Source organism: Eulemur rufifrons, chromosome 13 (assembly GCF_041146395.1).
Source record: "Eulemur rufifrons isolate Redbay chromosome 13, OSU_ERuf_1, whole genome shotgun sequence".
Classification (NCBI taxonomy): domain Eukaryota; kingdom Metazoa; phylum Chordata; class Mammalia; order Primates; family Lemuridae; genus Eulemur; species Eulemur rufifrons.
Window position 1 is genome coordinate 12286126 of NC_090995.1, and position 20677 is coordinate 12306802.

The 20677-nt window shown below is 44.5% G+C and overlaps 1 protein-coding gene across 1 annotated transcript in view; it reads right to left on the minus strand.

The window, feature by feature from the left end:
* Positions 1-18172: 18172 nt before the first annotated feature.
* CDS1 (CDP-diacylglycerol synthase 1) overlaps positions 18173-20677 on the minus strand; it is a 41470-nt gene continuing 38965 nt past the window's right edge. Inside the window, exon 13 of the mRNA XM_069485546.1 lies at positions 18173-19814. Coding sequence (XP_069341647.1) covers positions 19685-19814 — 130 coding nt within the window. The 3' untranslated portion in view covers positions 18173-19684. The remainder of the gene's footprint in view (positions 19815-20677) is intronic.

The following is a 20677-nucleotide window of genomic DNA, read 5'->3' on the forward strand; positions in this document are numbered from 1 at the left end:
AAAGCCCTGTGATTGGAAAAATGTAGGATCATTAATGGCCCAAGAAAGGAAGGACAGGCCTTCACGCTCTCATGGAGGGACCAGACAAAGGACAGTGGCTTTGGCTTTTCCAACTTTTCATCTTTAGGCCCTGGCGAGAGGCACATTTATGCACTAAAATGCACATTTATGCACATGCATTCAAACACAGGCATTCGGTACAACAGCGACCTTGTACCCAATGGGCTGAAACCAGCTTAAGAACAGATCTGTTCTTCCTGACAACTAGGTCTCCAAGAGAAAATACAAAGGCTGCTTTAGTGCCTTACGCTTACTAAATTTAAATCTTTATTTACTTAGGTTTGAGCCTACAGTCTATTTATGATTACATATCAAAATTGATTAAAACACTTCCATTTCTAAAAGTTCAAATATACTTGTTAATAAAAGGATTATTGGCATTAATACTTTAACTTGCAGAGAAGTTGTGTTCTGTTTTCCTTTCTGTGTCTCACTCCCCCCCGCCCCCGCCCCATCACCATCTTTCTTTAGCTCTAACAAGCGATGCTGAGGTTCAACAGCTGCAGAAATCGTGCTGTGACGTAACCGCGGGCTTTGCCGCTGTGCCCCCAGGTGACCCGTAGCAGTGTTATTCTACACTTTTTAAAGACGCGTCCTTTTGTCCACGAGCCGTGTTCACCCCGCACCCGGTGGCAGAGGTGTTCTTTTAAGACTTGAACATATGAATGTGTGTCTGTAGTTACTTAAGGGTTATTCCTCTTTGTAACCTGAAATTCTATGGGATACATACTTTTAAACTTTCCAACGCAACTTCCGTAACTAGAAGGTGAAAGCCAAAACCCTCACGATAGTATTTCCTCCGGCAGCTGGTGCTGTGGGCAACTTTTGTTCAATCGGGTTTGTTTTTTCGTCTTTCGGGTCTTTTTGTTTATTTGCTTTTGGGTTTTCCTTTGGGGGAGGGAGGGTTAGTTTTTTTGCTTCTAATGCAGAAATCACAGAATCGCTCACAGATACTCACGTACATAAACTAATTGTTTCTCTGGATATCTTCCTGTGTTCCATGTAAATTTATTTACCAACATATATTCTCCACATGTCCATCTACCTTTGTGTGGTCTGTATTCTTTCTCTGAGAGTACCTCACAAGGCTCCTGCCTGATCTTTGTAGTTTGTCTGTCCATCCATCCGTCCTCCCACCCACGTATTCATCCGTGTACCCTAACATCTGTGTGTAGTGTGCAACTGTAATGTCCTGCCTTTGAAGAAGAGAATAGCTATCCATAGCAGCCATCCGTCTGGATAATAGCAAAACACTCTAGATAAGTTATTTTGCACTTTCTTATGTATAAAGTTGGTAGAAACTTATTTTTGCTTTGTATCATTTAAATACATTTTGTTTTGGTAAATGAACTGTGTATAAAATATTTATGCCGTTAAAACTGTTTTTAGAAAGTATTTTTAATTTCAGCAAGTTTGGTTACTTGTTGCATGACTATTAACACAGCTGACTTTTTGTGTCAGTGCAATGTATATTTTTTGTCTTGTTATTAACTTGTAAGCCCTAGTATTGGCCAATTATTTGTACAGCAAAGAAGTAAATTGAAGATACTGGCTAAGACTGGATTGATTGTGGACTTTTGTACTATATTGCAGAATTCAATATCTGTTTCTTGGTGGTTATGTAACAGGCCTGAAGAATTACTATCCAGTGTGCAATCTGTGATATCTGAATGTTCATTGTATATCTGTCTCTGATGCAAAAAGGTAGAGTAACACAATTACAATTCATGATTAAATGCAATAGTCCAGGTACCTAAGTAATTTTTTTCATTTCAAATAAATACCTACTATTTACCACCACACACACACACACAAAAAAAAAAAAAACAAAAACAAGGTTGTTTTTAAGTCAGTTCTTTAGGGAAGGAAAAAACAAAAACTGAGGTCTAATAATTTCCTAAAGTTTATATAGTTCTTTTCTAGTTGTGAATATTTCTTTTAGAAGCACCTGCTCAGGATTGCAGAGATGGGGGCTGTTAGGCTTCTAGTTCCAGTTCTAGTTTGACCCGTCCTTAAGAACCGGGCTGTCTGCGTTCCGAGCTGCCCAGTTGTGCTGGATTGCGGGGCTGATGAGCGTGCGGGGGAGGCAGTAGGGAGAAGCAGGTGGCTTCTGGGAGACATGACCCTCAAACGTGACCTGTAGAGGAAGCCCTGCCTGCGTTGTTTTTGCTTATCTTTCCTGAGCCTTATTCCCTATGCATCCTGTGAAAAGTAAGCAGCTGTGTGTGTGTGTGTGTGTGTGTGTGTGTGTACGTGTTCATCCCACCTGACTGCAGTAGCACAGCACGGCCACTCCACCGTCCTGCCCCTCTTCCGGAAGTACAGCAGCTGCTGGCCTTTCCAGTTCAGCCTTCAGTCTCAGAGTGTTGGAACTCACCAATCCGTTTGTATTCTTAGTAGCTTGTTTGAGTTTTGGGGGGTGGGAGAGGGTGTTTTAAGCTTCTTTGGTTTTCAAATAGCCTTCCTGGTAAAAGAGAGTGTCGAGAACACTTTTTAAGTTTATTTAGGCTGTTCTGATGATTTTACTTTTCCTCTTTCTACAGATACTAAGTTCATTTGAGCTTGAACAGCAGATTCTCCAAATTTGAGGCTATTGTGGTTGTTACAGTTTGATTTTACCTCGGTGCAGCTCCCCTTTAGGCAGAAGATAAAGGACTGCCAAGAACTTCGAAAACAATAATAATTTCTATAAAAATAAAAAATGAAGGGTAAGAAAGCAGGCCCAGGGCAGTTCCCATGTCTTTAATGCAGTGTCACTCGTAGCTGTAATGACTTTGAGCAGGATTATAGTCACATTGCAGAATTCTCAAATGCAGAAATTCTTCCAGAGTTTACAAGAACAGAGACATGCACAAGATGTTCGGTAAGTCCTTTTTCCACCATTTGCTTCTCGTCTTCAACAAAATTCCCTCTCCCGGCCTCACTTTGGCCCATTCAATGGAAGTGGCCCAGCATTGGCCTAATCTCTTTGCCTTATGAATACTCTGTTCCCCCACCCACTGCAAAGCTGTTTTTTATTTGTTGTTCTTTAGACTTTTGCTAGAGATGGCACCCAGCCAGGCTACCGCACTCGGAGACAGCATGGTGTTTTGGAGAGCCCTGAATAGGAAGGAAGACTGAGGCTGCCGTTCTAACTGGCTGGGGAATTTAAGAAGCCTCTTGGTTCGGCCGTTCTCTTTGCAGCAGGTTTTCCCGTTTAAATACCAGCTCCTGAGGGTGGGCGGGGCTAGGATACTGCCTCTTTAAACTTTTGGGTCTTAGGACTCTTTGACCCTTAAAAGTTTCCAAAGACCCCAAATAGATTTTGCTTATATAGTCATTGTACTAGAAATTAAAACAGTGTTAAATATAAAACTCCTTTTAAAATAACAATAAGACCATGATATAGTAACATAAATTGCATAATTTCTATTTAAAAAAAAAAACTTTTCCAAACCAAAAAAAAAAAAAAATTGGGGCAAGTGGATTTGTTTTACAGTTTTGCAAATCTCTTGAATGTCTGGCTTAATAGAAGACAGGTGGCTTCTCATAGATGCTTCTGCATTTGGGCTGTTGTGACACTTTGTGTAGGTTGAAGCATCGGAAGAAAATCCAGCCTCACACAGGTATGTACTTGAAAAAAGGGAGAATATTCAATAGCTTTTTCAGACAATTGTTTCTGGAAAGTAATAGTTTTAAGTTTAATAGCTTATTTCTTAAAGATTGATTACTAGATAGAATCTGCGATTATACCAATGAACTTCATACTGTATTAGGTTACGAACCATTGGTCTGTCTTGCACTTTGAATGTATCTCTTACCCATCATGCATTATTTAGAAAACATATATTTTTTTTAAAAATTCTGATTCAAGCATCAGAGACAGAAAAAATAGATACTGGTTCACTGATGTGGCACTTAACGACCACTGCAGCATATGTAGTTCTTTCAAATGTTGATATATATTATTACATAGTATAATGCCAGAAAAATGACATTAGCATATATGATATTAAAATACCACCAGCAGTCTTGGGACAGTCTAAGTTGTGGTGGCAGATGCAAGTTTTCTAAAAATTATAATTTTTGCTTAAAACCTAAAATTTTATCATTGGCAACAAATACTGCCTGCTGGTTTCTTCGAAGTGACAGGCCACTTAAGGCCACTTTGTTAATGTTCTAGAACACTTGTGTCACAGGACCATAGTTTGTCGTTGAAAAGGTGTTCACAGTCACACAAGAGCTTCTGTTTGAGACAACCGCTGTGCTTGAGTACGCAGGAGCCTTGTGGCCACTTCTCATTTTGTGACACACTACTTTAGGGTGAAGACTTAATAAAAGGAACAATTTCAGCCGGGCGCGGTGGCTCACGCCTGTAATCCTAGCACTCTTGGAAGGCTGAGGCGGGAGGATCGCTCAAGGTCAGGAGTTTGAGACCAGCCTGAGCAAGAGCGAGACCCCGTCTCTACTAACAATAGAAAGAAATTAGCTGGGCAACTAAAAATATATAGAAAAAAATTAGCCGGGCATAGTGGCGCATGCCTGTAGTCCCAGCTACTCGGGAGGCTGAGGCAGGAGGATCGCTTGAGCCCAGGAGTTGGAGGTTGCTGTGAGCTGGGCTGACGCCACAGCACTCTAGCCCGGGCAACAGAGCTGGACTCTGTCTCAAAAAAGAAAATGATAATTTCTACTGCTTCTCCAGGGATATTATAGTCAAACAGGCACTTTTTTTTTTTTTTTTACTGCAAGTGCCTGCCGCGGTCTCTACTGCTCGGAGTTTGGTGCCAGTGTCTGAATTCCACACTGAGGTCCCAACAGTTGTACCCACCTGTGCTTTTTCACCTCAGTGCATACATCAGTGCAATGAAAGAGGCAAATAACATTTTAGTAGTAGTATAAAAATAAACTTGTAGACTCTCTGAAAGGGACTCAGGCCTCCTTAGGGTCTGGAAACCAGACTTGGAGAACCACTGGTCCAAGGCGAAGATGCGTGAAATGATGCTCCTTAAATTGCAAAGTAGCAGGCATGCAATCTCATGTTAAGGGTTTCTAATAAGGACTTTTACATTATTCTAGTCAAAACTCTAAAATTTCAATGTAAAACTGTTCATCTTTTAATATGAGGTACAGTTCTAACAAGTATAATGCATGGGTTAGGAGGGTCAGTCTGGGGTCCGAGTTCTTGTTCTGCCACTCTCGGTGTGATCTTGGGCAAAGGGCTTGACCTCTGCACGTCTTGAGTGTCCTTATGTGAAAGTTCGTGTTACGGTGTCTTCCCACAAAGAATTCTTATAAGGGTTAGATCCAGTAATCTACATGGGCAATGTAGTGCTTTGCAAGTGTGTTCTCGGTACGTCATGGTGTTAATTTGGAAATAGGAACGTAAAAGGGGTAACGCACTAAAACGTTTCCCGAATGCTAAAGGAAAGCCAGGGGCAGGGAGTCTGTCTTTAGTCCGATGCGCAGGAGGCAGCATGTCACGCTGGGAAGAGCTTAGAAGTCATCAAGCCCAGACTCTGCCTTAACACGAGCGGGAAGGGTTCACGGGGTGTCTGGTTCTCCAGGCCGGGTCCCCCGTAAGTAGAATTCACAGTCCTGCCCCCCCAGCTTCTGACGCCCAGGCCAATGCTCTTCATGAGCCGCCCCCTACCTGTATTCTCTCTCTCAGGTGACCGCAGTACTAGTGTACGTAGGATGTTGTCTCAGGGTCACCCATGCAGGACCATGGCCTGCTTTATCAAGAACTTCGGCCTTGACCTTCAGCTGTAAGGCAAGGAAAGTTGCAGGCTGCAATCCAGTGCAGAGGAGAGTTATGATCTTGCTCTCGAGCACTACTATAAATTTCAAACAAAAGCTCTATCCTAAAAACACACTACCTGTTCATAAAAGGAAGCCACTCCTTTGCAAACTGACTCTGGAAAAATACACCATGGAGCAAAGGTTAAACAAACAGCCTTTGGTTATAAACTTGAGGATCATTCAGTCTGGCTCTGCTGGCCGGCATGCCAAGAGGGAGGAGGAAACAGTTCTACTGAAGCAGCGTGATCACGAGTGCTGGTGGTTCTCGTTCAGATCTGTGAATGCAGATGTGCTTCCCTGGAGCAGTTTCTGTGTTCAGCTGGGCCTTGAGGGAGATATAAAAATGACGTAACTGTCCTCGCCAAGAACTTTCTAGCCTGTAAACAAGAGGTTTGCCTTCGTGAAGGTATTTGTAATTGAATTTTCAGGAAGTCTATTCCATTCCTTACTGTTGCTAATTCAGTAAGAGTAATGCTCTTTTCCACAGCTTTTTTTTTTTTCTTTTAGCTCAGCAGTCTTCATTTTCGTATCATTCTGTTATTTTATCACCTCATCTTTGATCTGTTATTGGATTATACTCTTACTAAGTTGTATGATAGAAAGCCTTCCCAGGAAGTTCTCTCCTGTTCCTGGGGTGGTCCCCTACTGGGTTTTTGACCTTTTGAAAACTTCTTTCCTGCCTGCCTGTCTTTTGTTTAGATGTCTTGCCATTGATTTTCCTCTTCCACCTTTTCAAAATTTTAATTATGCGTACATAATATTTGTATATACTTACAGGGTACATGTGAGGTTTTGATACAGGTATACAATGTATAATCTTTATTGTTTATTGAATTTATATTCTTACTTATGCAATACAAAGCCTCCCCAGGAAATTGTCTTCTGTTCCCTGGGGTGTTCCCTGCTGGGTTCTTGATAATCAGGGTAATGGGGTGTCCGTCACCTCAGGCATTTGTCATTTCTTTGTGTTAGGAGCATTCCAGTCCCACTCGTTCAGTGAAAGTGTACCCTTATTGTTGATTATAGTCACTTTGTTGCACTATCAAATATTGTTCATTCCTTCTGATTATCTGTTTTTGCACCCATTAACCCTCCCCACTTTATCCCCCCTGCTCCCCTTCCCAGCCTCTGGTAACCATTGTTCTACTCTGTCTCCATGAGATCAATTGTTTTAATGTTTAGCTCCCACACAGGAGTGAGGACATGTGAAATTTACTTTTCTGTGCTTGGCTTATTTCACTTAACATAATGTTCTCCAGTTGCACCCGTGTTGTTGCAAATGGCAAGGTTTCATTCTTTCTGTGGCTGAATAGTATTCCATTGTGTATATGGACCATATTTTCTTTAGCCATTTTTTTAAATGTGGATATTCCTGCCCAGACTTTACATTTGGTGTGATACGCTGAGTGAATTCTCCTTAATGCCGTTCCCACCCAGTTCAACTCAATAGGATGAACAGAAATTTGCCCCACTTATCAATTCTCTGAATAAATGTGAATGAGTTGAAGTGCCCACTCAGGAGACATAGGCTGGCTGAATGGATAAATACACACCAGTCGAGTATCTGCCGTCTTCAGGAAAACCATCTAACCTGCAAGAATGCATTTAGATGCAAGGAGAAGGGGTAGAAAATAATATTTCAAGCAAACAGAAGCCAAAAGAAGGCTGGCGTGGGGGTTTTGATTTCAGATACCTTAGTCTTTAAATCAATAAAAGTAATGAAAGACAAAGAAGGTCACTATATAATAGTGAAGGGTACAGTTCAACAAGAAGACATAATAATTCTAAATCTTTATGCACCCAACTCAGGTGCACCCAGATTCATAAAGCGTATTCTACTTGATCTAAACAAAATGATCAACAGCAACACCATAATAGCCGGAGGCTTCAACAGCCCTATGACAACACAGGACAGATCCTCCAAACAGAAAATTAACAAAGAAACAATGGACTTAAACAGAACTCTAGAACAAATGGGCCCGACTGATATTTACAGAACATTCTACCCCAAAAACCACTGAATATACGTTATTTTTTCTCATCAGCTCATGGGACATTCTCTAAGATTGACCATCTACTAGGCCACAAAGCATGTCTCAAAAAATTTAAAAAAATAGAAATTATACCTTGCATCTTCTCAGACCACAGTGGAATAAAATTAGAAATCAATAAAAACTCTAATCTCTACACCAAGTCATGGAAACTACACAACCTTCTGCTGAACAATTATTTCATTAACAAGGGAATCAAGGTGGAAATCAAAAGATTCTTTGAACTAAATGACAAAGGAGACAAAAGTTACCAAAATCTGTGGGACACAGCTAATCCAAAAGACAGATCACAAATAAACAATCTAATAAATCGTCTCAAAGAACTGGAAAAGGATGAGCTGACCAACCCCAAACCCAGCAGAAGAAAAGACATAACAAAGATCAGAGCAGAACTAAATGAAATTGGTAACAAAGTATACAGAAGGTTAATTAAACAAAAAGTTGGTTCTTTGAAAAAATAAAATTGACATGCCTTTGGCTACATTAACAAAAAGCAGAAAAGAAAGAATTCTAATAAGCTCCATCAGGAATGAAAAAGGAGAAATTACAACTGATGCCATGGAAATACAAAATATCATCTCTGAATACTATGAAAACCTCTATGCACATAAACTGGAAAATGTGGAGGAAATGGACAAATTCTTAGAAATGCACGGCCTCCCTAGGCTCAACCAAGAAGAAACAGAATTCCTGAACAGACCAATATCAAGTGCTGAAGTTGAAATAGCAATAAAAAAACCTTCCTAAAAAGAAAATCCCAGACAAGATGGTTTCACACCCAAATTTTACCACACCTACAAAGAAGAACTGGTGCCTATCCTGCAGAAATTATTTCACAACAATGAGAAGGATAGACTTCCCCCCCAACACATTTTATGAAGCCAACATCACCCTGATACCAAAACCAGGAAAGGACGCAAGAAGAAGAAAAAACTACAGACCAATCTCCCTTATGGATACAGATGCAAAAGTTCTCAACAAAATCCTAGCAAACTGAATCCAGGTGCTGATCAAGAAAATAGTCCATCATGACCAAGTGGGCTTCATCCCAGAGATGCACAGATGGTTCAACATATGTAAATCTATAAATGTGATGCACCATATAAATAGAAGCAAAAACAAAGACCATATGATCCTCTCAATAGACACAGAGAAAGCACTGGACAAAATCCAACACTGTTTTATGATAAGAACACTTAACAAAATAGGCATAGACGGGGCCTGCCTAAAAATGGTACAAGCCATATATGACAAACCCACAGCCAACATCATACTGAATGGGGAAAAATTGAAAGCCTTCCCACTTAGAAATGGAACCAGACAAGGTTGCCCACTGTCCCCACTGCTATTCAACACAGTGCTGTAAGTCCCAGCCAGAGCAATCAGATAAGAGAAGCAAATCCCAGGCATCCTAATGGGGGCAGAAGAGGTCAAACTGTCTCCCTTTGCTGACGACATAATCTTATACCTAGAAAACCCCAAATATTCGGCCATGAGACTACTGGAATTGATAAAGAAATTTGGCAAAGTCTCAGGTTACAAAATCAATGTACAGAAATCAGTAGCATTCCTATATGCCACCAATAGTCAAACTGAGAACCAAATCAAAGATTCAATACCCTTCACAATAGCAATAAAGTACCTAGGAATATATTTAACTAAGAAGGTAAAAGACCTCTACAGGGAGAACTATGAAACACTGAGGAAGGAAATAGCAGAGGACATAAACAGGTGGAAAAGCATACCACGCTCATGGGTTGGCAGAGTCAGCATTGTTGAAAGGTCCATCTTACCCAAAGTGATCTACAGATTCAGTGCAATCCCTGTTAAAATACCAACGTCATTTTTCACAGATATAGAAAAAATAATTTTACGCTTTGTATAGAACCAGAGAAGACCCCATATAACAAAAGCAATCTTAAGCAAAAAGAACAAATTGGGAGGCTTCAATTTATCAGACTTCAACCTCTACTACAAGGCTATAGTAAGTAAAACAGCATGGTACTGGCACAAGGACAGGGACATAGACCAATGGAACAGAGCTTAGAAACCAGACATAAAACTTTCCTCATATAGCTATCTAATATTTGGCAAAGCAGACAAAAACATACTCTGGGGGAAAGAATCCTTATTCAATAAATGGTGCTGGGAAAACTGGATAGCCACATGCAGAAGACTGAAACAGGATCCGAACCTTTCATCTCTCACAGAAATCAACTCACACTAGATAAAAGAGGTAAACCTAAGGCATGAAACTATAAGAATTCTAGAAGAAAAAGTTGGAAAAATTCTTATAGACACTGGCCTACGTAAAGAATTTATGAAGAAGACCCCAAAGGCAATCACAGCAGCAACAAAAATAAATAAATGGGACCTGATCAAATTAAAAAGCTTCTGCACAGCCAGGGACACTATCATGAGAGCAAACAGAGAACCTACAGAATGGGAGAAAATATTCGCATGTTACACATCTGATAAAGGACTGATAACTAGAATCTATTTAGAACTCAGGAAAATCACCAAGAAAAAAATCAAACAACTATCAAAAAGTGGGCAAAGGACATGAACAGAAACTTTGCAAAAGAAGACAGAAAAATGGCTAACATATGAAAAAATGCTCAACATCTCTAATCATCAGGGAAATGCAAATCAAAACCACAATGAGATATCACTTATCTCCAATGAGAATGGCCTATATAAAAAAGTCCCAAAACAATAAATGTTGGCGTGGATGCGGAGAGACAGGAACACTCATACGCTGCTGGTGGGACTGCAAACTAGTGCAACCCCTGTGGAAAGCAATATGGAGACACCTTAAACAGATACAAGTAGACCTACCGTTTGATCCAGCAATCCCATTACTGGCCATCTACCCAAAAGAACAAAAGACATTCCATAAAAAAGACATCTACACTTGAATGTTTATAGCAGCACAATTCACAATTGAAAAGATGTGGAAACAACCCAAGTGCCCATCAATACATGAGTGGATTAATAAAATGTGGTATATGTATACCATGGAGTATTACTCAGCCATAAGAAATAATGGTGATCTAGCACCTCTTGTATTTTCCTGGATAGAGCTGGAACCCATTCTACTAAGTGAAGTATCCCAAGAATGGAAAAACAAGCACCACATGTACTCACCATCAAATTGGTTTCATTGATCATCACCTACACCTACATGCACATATAGGAATAACATTCATCGGGTGTCGGGCAGATGGCGGGGGAGGGGATGGGTGTATTCACACCTAATGGGTGTGGTGCACACTGTCTGGGGGCTGGACGCGATTGAGGCTCTGACTCATGTAGGACAAGGGCAATATACGTAACCTAAACATTGGTACCCCCATAATATGCTGAAATAAAAAAAAATAACTCTTAAATCATCTTGTGTTGAATTTGAGTTTTCAATATACCATATGCCTGAACACTTGTGTTTGAAACTCTCACTAAGGTTTGGTCTTAAACATTCAAAGTTCCTTAGTTCCTGAGGGCACCTTGAGCAAGGCGCCCTCTCCCTATGGGGGAGATCTCTCCCACGCCACCTCGGGCTGGGAGCTGCAGGGTCTCTGTGGCAGGCCAGGGAGGCAAGCCACCTCCCCTCCTCCTAGTCAGCCTAATCGGAAAGGCAGAATGAAATACTCCAGGTGACCCCTCCACCCTGCCTGGCAGACAGATGTGGGGGGCTGGACCCCATGTGGGGTTCCCCTCGGGTCCAGCTGGCAGCCTCTGCCTGCCCCACCCCCAGGTGCCGAATCCCCCTCCCTGCTGCCTGCCCGCCACACTCCACCATTACAGATCCTCCACTCGGACATTTTAACACTCGAGATACAACTAACATACTGTAAATATCATCAAAGTCTACATTGCAGTGTGCTTTGGTATATTTATGGAGTTATGGGACCATCACCACATCATCACCCGAAAAGAAACCCCTCACCATGAGCAGTTATTCCCCATCCCCCATCCCTGCCCCCACCGCCCCGGCGACCACTGCCCTACTGGCCGTAGATCTGTCCACTCGGGACGTCTCCCGTGATGGAATCATGCAACGTGGGGTCTCCCATCACTGGCCTATTTCCCATCTCATTTCTGAGGTTCGTTCATGCTGTAGCATGTCCGGGATTCCATTCCTCTATTTCCAGCTGGCGGTCGCTTTACGGATAGACCACATGCTATTTATTCACCCACCACGTGCTGAACATTTAGGCTGTTCCCACTTCACTACTGTGCATGCTGCTGCTATGAACATTCACGTGCGGGATTCTGTGTAGACAAATGTATTCATTTCTCTTGGGTCTACACCTGTGATATGATGACATTTATACACAGGCTTTTGTCCACAGTTCCTGCCTCCTAACGCCCACAGCCCTTGTTGCTGTGAACAGAGTCTCTGTCTCTCTGACCTCCTCCTGTCCTCCTTTCAGGTGTCCTTGGCAGGACTCTCATCTATGGGTCATCAGCCCCTCATTCCGGGGGGTCCTGCCCCACACCCTGGAGGAAGGAATGTCGCACAGAGAGACCAAGGAGCATCTGGGCAGACAGGCCTTGCCGGCTTGTCCAGTCACATCTCCACGTGGCTGTCAGTCACATCTGTCCAACAAGGTCTCCACAAAGGGCCCAGGAACACAGGGCGCGCAGAGCTTCCGGAGAGCCAGACCCCTGCAGCTTCCCGGCGTGTCGTGCACAGGGAAGGGCGCGGGGGCTCCGAGTCCCTTCCCTGCGCCTCACCGCCTCTGTGCCCTCTGTAATGTTCTTTACAATAAATTTCCCTGCCTTCTCTAAGCTGCTCTAGCAAATTAATCAAACCCAAACCCGGGGTCACGGGACCCCCAACTTGAAGCCAATCGGTCAGAAGTTCCACAGGCCCGGACGTGCAACTTGTGTCTGAAATTGGGGGATAGTTTGGGGGACGGAGCCCCCAACCTGTGGGATCTGACGCCGTCTCCAAGGAGACAGTGTTGGACCTGACACCAGCCGGTGTCCACTGAGAGCTGGTTGCTGGTTTGGTGACGGGGAGAAAGCCACGCCCTACATTTGGTCACAGAAATCTTCTGTGTTGATTGTTGTGTTAAGAGAATAGGAAGAAACAATTTGGGTTTTTCATAATGATACCAAAGAGCAGAATCTCTGAATCACACAGTAACTCCACGCATTACATTTTGAGGAGCTGTCAGACTGTGGTTTCCAAAACCGTCGCGTTACTTTACATCGCCACCAGCAACGTATCCGGTTTTATTCTCAGGAAGGAACAGCACCAAGCAGCCCACACTCCCTCTGTGTGCCGCCTGCGAACTCTCATCAACATCTGAGTCTCTCTGGCTGGGCAACAGGCCACTTCCAAACATACTTTCACGAAGGTGTCAGATAAGGAAGGAGGTGACGCCGATGGCCTGTCCCAGCATCCTTGGATGCGCCGGGGTCTCTGGTCCTGCCTGGGCTTCCCCCACCCCCTCTCCTCCCTGCCAGCCCCAGCTCCGGTCAAGGTCAGGGGTCTTCCCGAGTAGACCACAACCACAGGCCTTCTACAATGTCTCCCTCCGCCAATCTGCAAATTCTTTTAAGGGCAGGGGATGTGTTGAATTATGTTAGGTACTAAAATGAGATCTTGTTCAAACGCGGTTCCACACCCACATTTAGTGGACACATGCTAGCTGTCGCTTAGCGAATGGCGGGGTTCTGGGGGGCAGGGGGGAGTAAACGTTCCTAGCAGTATATATTGTGGTCAAGGAAAACTCACCCTCCTGAAATTCCTGAAAGCTCTTAGAACTCAATCACCCTTTCAGGAGGCCAACAAGTGCTACCTGTTGTCAAAAAGAAGTTCTTTTGGCACGAGTTTTATTTTTAAATATTAATGTATGCACTTGGTCACTACTCCTCAGCTGGGGTTGTCACATACGGACTAAGCTGTCCCTTCCCTTCCTCCTATACAACAGAACTGTCACGGTGGGGCTGCCAGCTCTGGCTGAGCACAGGGCGGCCGATCCTCTCTCCAAAACGCATCTACAAAGCCAGACACACTCGGTCTTGCCGCGCTCTGGCAATCGGACAAAGACACACAACAGTACGAAAAGCATTTGTGCTTGGAAAACCAGCACAGCGGGAGCTTGTGGAGTCCTGGCCCCGACTGCTCCCGCGGCCCTGCCAGCCTGGCTGGGGTGGGGGCTTACCCAGGGCAGGACAGACCATGAGGACAACTCTGGTGGTCAGAGGGGACTCAATCAGTTTGAAACAGCGGACAAAGCCCACCCCCAGTGAAGTCAGTGGAAGTGTGACAATCTCAGCGGAGGGTCACAGGCAGGGCAAATAGCCCCACAGACCTGGAATTGTGTGGCTGGGCCAAGCACGTTCCGGAAGGAGACTGCGCACACACACAACAGAGCCCCATGGGGGGCCCGGGCGACACACACAACAGGCCCACCCTGAGGCTGCTTGCAGGGTCCTCCATAGACAAAACGGACTAACTGGACATCATCAAAATTAAAAGGGGTCAAACTTCAAAGGCACCATTAAGAAAATAACAAGACAAGCCAAAGTCAGAGAAAATATGTGCAAATTGCCTATCTGGTAAGGGACTTGTATCCAGAACATATAAAGATCTCTTACAACTCAGAAGAAAAAGACATGCCATTTAAAAATAAGCAAAAGACATGAACAGAAGCCAGGCACAGTGACAAGCGCATGTAGTTCCAGTTACTCAGGAAGCTGAGGCAGGAGGATCACTTGAGCCCTGGAGTTCAAGGCTGCAGTGAGCTATGGTCCTGTCTGTGAACTGTCACTGCACTCCAGCTTGGGCAATATAGTGAGACTCTGTCTCTAGAAAGAGAAAGAAAAGATACAGAGATTTCATCACAGAAGATACACAAATGGCAAATGAGCATACAAAAAAAATGCTCAACACCGTCAACCATTAGGGAAATGCAAATTAAAACCACAACGATACCTCTCCACACCAGCTACAATGTCTGTAATTTAAAGGACAATATCAGGTTTGGGTGAGGATACAGAACAACTAGGACCCGTCCACACTGCAAGCAAGAATCTAAGACTGTGTAGCCACTTTAAAAAACACTTTGGTTATTTCTTTAAAAGTTGAACATAAACTTTACAATCCAGCAATCCACCCCCAGCCATCTCCCCAGGAGAAAGGAAGACATGACCTCACAAAGACACGTGTGTCTACACAGATTCACAGCAACCTTTTTCGTAAGAGCCAAAAACTGGAAATAACCCACATGTCCATCAGCTGGTATACGGGTTAGGAAAATCTGGCATTACTAAAAACTGATACATGCAACAACATCATGCCACAGGCAAAACACTGTACGTTGGAGGGTTCCTTTCAGCTGCAGAAAAGGCCAATTCACAGCCAGCAGCTCAGCGGCTGCCCGGGGCTGGGGCTGGGGTGGGGGTGAACTGCGAGTGGGCGCCAGGTAACGTGGTAGAGCACAGAAATGTTCTCACACTGGATTCGGTGATGGTTACACAATGTTACAGTATATCAATTGTATCTCAATAAAGCTGTTGGGGAAAAAAGAGAAAACAAATCGAATTTCTGATCATTCAAGTGTGTCTGTCTTACCTGGACTAGCTGAAGCGTCTGTTTCCTTTCCTTCACAAGTTTTTGAGATTTACTAAGGCTGATGAAAAATACATTTAATACATTACTCAAGAATGTTCCCCAAACTTAGCACTTTCTTGGCCCCATCTGAAGTTCGAAATCACACGTTCTTGAATAGAAATCCATCTGGATCCCAGACTCAAGTTGGAGGTGCAGCAGAAAGGGGGGTCTGAGCGTGTAAAGCCCCAAGTCCCAGACCCTGCTCAAGGTACAAGCTGACAGCAGATTGAGCCGTCATTCTCTCACTCAAGACGACAACGTGATCCTTACGGTGTCCTGTGCCTCAGTGACTCTCTCTCTCTGGGCGACAAGGCTCTTGCTTTTCCAGCCCCTAACCTTCGTACACCTTAGAGAGCCAGACTGGCTTTGCTCCACGCCGTCTGCAACTCATTGCCATCATCAGAAACGTCCCACTCATCTCTCACGGAATGCCTCTCGGGGCTGACCTCGTGATTGAAGAAGGTTCTCCATTTCTGTCCAGGAAGACGACAGGACTAAGGTGGGACAGGCTTCTGATTTTTGGTTAAATTGTCTAGACCTGCATTGTATCTGCAGCTGCTACAAGCAGAGCCCCTGGGTGAGTGGATTTTAGGCTTTGTAAGTTGCAGGAGGGGCGGAGAGATCCGGCTGTGGGCCACGCTCAGGACAGACAGGTCCCGAGTGCAGGTCCCAGGCTGGTCTCCTGCTTTCCCACGCACCTGGTTCATATCTGTCATCACCCTGATCAACATCCACCTCGGATGGCGTTTACCGCTGTATCCGCCTGTCCTGTCACGGGGCAGAAAACTACCAGTTCTGACGTTTTTCTTGGTGCCAGAACGAAGCACAGGGTGGGGTGGAAGGTAGACATTCCAGGTAATGGGCTGTCTGCCATTCAAGGAACGCTTAGGGTAACGCCACCTGCCGCAGACACGGCCAAAGGGACGGTTACCTTTCTGCTCAGTCCCACCACCTGTCACTCCCCACTGGACACAGGCGACAGGAGAGGAGCAGACAGGGAGGAGGAAGGACGGAAGGAGGGTTACTAATCACATACTCTACGCTGGACACAAATCAGGGCATTTTCACGTGAGTTTGCTCTGACTCCTTGTAACAACCCTATTTGCTGGGATTAGCGAGGGCCGCCTTGGAGCTATGCAGAACACAAACTCTGGAAACTCCAGGGGAGGGAGGAGGGGCTGTCCAAGAGACAGGTGGAAGGTGCACAGCTGGGTCTTTGGACTCTAAGCCACGCATTTGCTCAGAAGCTCGAGAGGCCGCGGCACGCAGGCGTACCTTCCCATTCAGAGGACATCACCGCTCAGCACACAAGACGTTCAGTCATCACCAGAACGTACCTGTCTCCATCCCTGAAGATGTCACTGTAGGTGTCGGTGATGGAACATACACGACGTGATACTTACGTGCATCTGTCATTATTCTGTAAACACAGGTTGCATGAACGCATGAATGTTTCTTCTCCAACGATAAAACGGCACAAAGTCAAAATATGATTTGTTTCAGTTTTATTTTCCTATCTCAGTTTCAGTAAAAGATTCAGAGAACCGATTGACACATATAAACTGCCACCCATACACAGTATATAGAAACTGTTTCTGCTTTTTCTTTTTCGAACAAGGCGATTCTATCTTTGTTCTCACCAAAGTGTGAATGGAGAGATACGACAAATGAAAGGGGGGGGTCTCTTTACTCTCGGGTAGTAAACGCACACGCACCGCAGGGGAAAGCGCTGAGGAACATTTGCATCCGCAGGTTAAAAAGTCAAGCAGTCGGTACCAGGAGAGCGCCTCCAAAATCAGCAAATCTGGAGCCATGAGCCATTGTAGTGAAAGGCGTTCCCGGTTTTTCATTTCTCCACCACCGCATTGCTAACTGGAATCTAGGCCCTCTTCACAGTGCAAATATAAAAGTGATCAAAGTCAGGGTTTTATGGCAATCTTTTGCTAAAATATATTCTATTTTAATATACATGCTATAAAAGTCCACTAAAAAGATCAACCTTTAGAGCTCTGTTAAAATTAAGAATTTACTTTTTTACATACAGAATAATGTACACCCACTTTTAGAAAGTATATTTGAGAAACGCTGTTCGTGACCCCAAATATTTCTAACCTGTTTGGTTTATAATATTGATTTTGTAATGCATGTATTCAGCAATGCTCTCTTATAATTCTGTGCCTCAACGCCTCACCAACTACTGTAAATAAAAACGTACAGGGGTCTGGGAATCTCCCGACGAGTTCTTACTTGTGCAGACTACTAAATTTTTAACGTAAATTCCTATCACAAAATTTTCATTCTATCTTTTAAACTTTGGGATCCTAAATTCCTTTACAATCAACATCTGAAGCTGCTGATGAGGCAAGGAAAAAAATGTGAGCTGTTGAAGATTAACTTGTAGGTGGCCTGGTTTTAAAAGTGATCATTCCTGCCTCTAATGACATTTCCAACACCAGTTCTAGATTTTTATGGAATAGTGTGAAATGCGCTGAGCACAGCCGGTGGGGACGGACCAAGTGGACGCAGGCCAGACCAAGACACAAGACTCTCGGTACTGCGTGTGCCCGTGTCTGCTATGACCACGTAGTACACGCGGTGAGGCCACAGGCGGGCGACCGGGGCACACTCGCCATCTTTTGTTTCAGGTGTAGTTTCAGGTGTAGTACCCGGACGGAAATATACAATAATTGAAATTTGTTGCTGATTCAAACAAAAATATTTCCTCTTCTCATTAGCAAAACATTCTTTAAAATATATCTATGTCTCCCCTCTGGACACGGAACCAGGAGCACGGGGCACTTTCTGAAGGGTCAGTGCCGACTGCTCAGTAAACACGGCCGTGCAGAGCACAGCGACAGCTTTGCCTACGGCCACGGGTAAGAAATTTAGTCTCACCTGGTGACAGCGTCCAGTCCGCAAAGGAAACGGAAGGCTTGGCATCGGTGTGCTTTTTGTTCTTGGTAGGAATCACTTCTGCTTGATTTCCATTATTAGAAGAAAAAATTCATCAGCTGATGTCCTCGGACTTTATGACATGATGCAAAGGAGCAACGGGACAAAGGTCAGCTGCAACCAGGAGGCTGGGCTTGGACTGGGTCTCCAGGCGGATCTTCCTTCTTGCCGGGTGAGCCTCCCTCCGGCGGGCTGTGCTGGGGTGAGGCGGGCGGGACACGGGGCGGGACACTCGGGTCTGCATCCCCTGCCCTGCTCCAGCCGCCCCTCCACTCCCGGCCCTGCGCAGTGGTGGCCTGCCTGTGCTGGTGGCTGCAGAACTTACTGGAAGCCGGTTCTCGGGGAAGCAGGGAGAGGAGACCCAGGCCACGTGTCCTCATCTCAGGCTGCCTCCTGAGCCCCTGCCCTCTGCAGAGATCCATGCACGACCTGTCCGCGGTGTTCTTCACAGACTTCTTTGTTTCTCTTGATGAGCTTTTCGCGAGGTTGTGTTTTTCCAAACAATTTTATCAGAAGTAGAGTTTGATGCCTGCTCTTTCCAACAAACCAATAAATAAATGGCAGACATTTCAGCCTCCCTCTCCTGCATTTTCTTTTGTTTTCTCCTATAACCTTGAGGACAGTATCTCCTGGACTCCGAACCTATCTAAAGCAGAGTGTTTCCCCCTGGCAAATGAGGACTGCTTTCAAAAGTGGACAATCTTTTTTTTTTTTTTTGATCCAACTAAACCCTTTAGAAAATACTTCAGACTGTGTGAGGAGGAAGCGCAGCAGCTGACTCCCTGTTGTGCCTACATCAAACATTTTGCTAAAATCACGGGCAGCTCCAAGTGCAAACGTAAATATTTGTGCAAAGGGGCAGGCTGCCGCGTGCAATTTTAAGACATCCTCAACTTGTGCATTTTATAGTGCTCGACTCTTTGAAATACAAAGTCTTTCCAATTCTGAGACCCAGCAAGTAAGAGGAAGGAAGTTCACAACCGAAAACACACTTCAGAAAAAGCACAGGATCCGTTGCCGGCAACTGGCTACTTATTTCGTAACTCAGACCAAGCAAGTGTTTGGTAAACATTCACAGTAATTTCAGAGAGAAACATTCATGTCTGCAAAAACTTCAATCTATTACATTTCCAACCACGGTTCTGTACAGTTACGAGATTGCTGTCAGTGCTGCTCTGAAGAACTCCTTCCGGCCAGCGCTCCCCTCCGGGTCCAGTTATACCTTCAGGGTGGGCTGCAGGACTCCTTTCTCGATGAGATGGGTCTTCAGGGTTTTGTAGATGTTCAGCTGCTGTTCCGGCTGAAGCACCAACAACTGCTGCAGCACTTTGCTGGGATTTGGACCCCTGATGACAAGGCAGAGAAGACAAAGTTCATGCTATTTGAAGAGGGCAGAAGGAAGTGTATCTCCCCAATGTAAAACAAGCCATTCCTCTAAGTGTGGAGTAGCAATCTTTACAGGATCGAAAGAGCTCTGGGTAAGAGCTCACTTTAATGTCCACTGTTTATGTCAAGGGGATAAGAAAACCCAGAGTGATTCTGCGGTGAGCAGCACAGAGCGCAGGTGCGGGAACAGCAGGCACAGACACAAAACACAAGGACAACGCGAGGCGATTTAGGACGTGCAGACTGAGCTGTACGAAAATTCTCAAAACGACAATCTGAGTTCAAAGTGCTGATAAATAACAAGTCCTGAGACTGGACAAGACACAAAAACTACTCTGTAAGGATAAACCAAAAAGAGGGCATGAAAATATAATTTAATTTTTAGCTTCCAAGAAACTTCAGATGATGGAAGGTACTTTGTTGAAGAAATAGCCCCAGGAAACTGTGAGTGTTCAAGAGACACCAGAGACAAACACACACTGAGCCTAGCACCGAAGTCCCTATCTGTGATATATACTGGGTGCCATAACCTTTGTTCAAAGAAAGTCTTGGGGCCAGGCACAGTGGCTCACGCCTGTAATCCTAGCACTTCGGGAGGTTGAGGTGGGAGGATTGCTTGAGATCAGGAGTTCAAGACCTGCCTGAGCAACACAGCCAGACCCCATCTCTACTAAAAATAGAAAAATTCACCAGGTGTGGTGGCACTCCTGTAGTCCCAGCTCCCAGGGAGGCTGAGGCAGGAGCATGGCCGGAGCCTGAGAGACTGAGGCTGCAGTGAGCCACGATGGCACCACTGCGCTCTAGCCTGGGCAACAGAACGAGA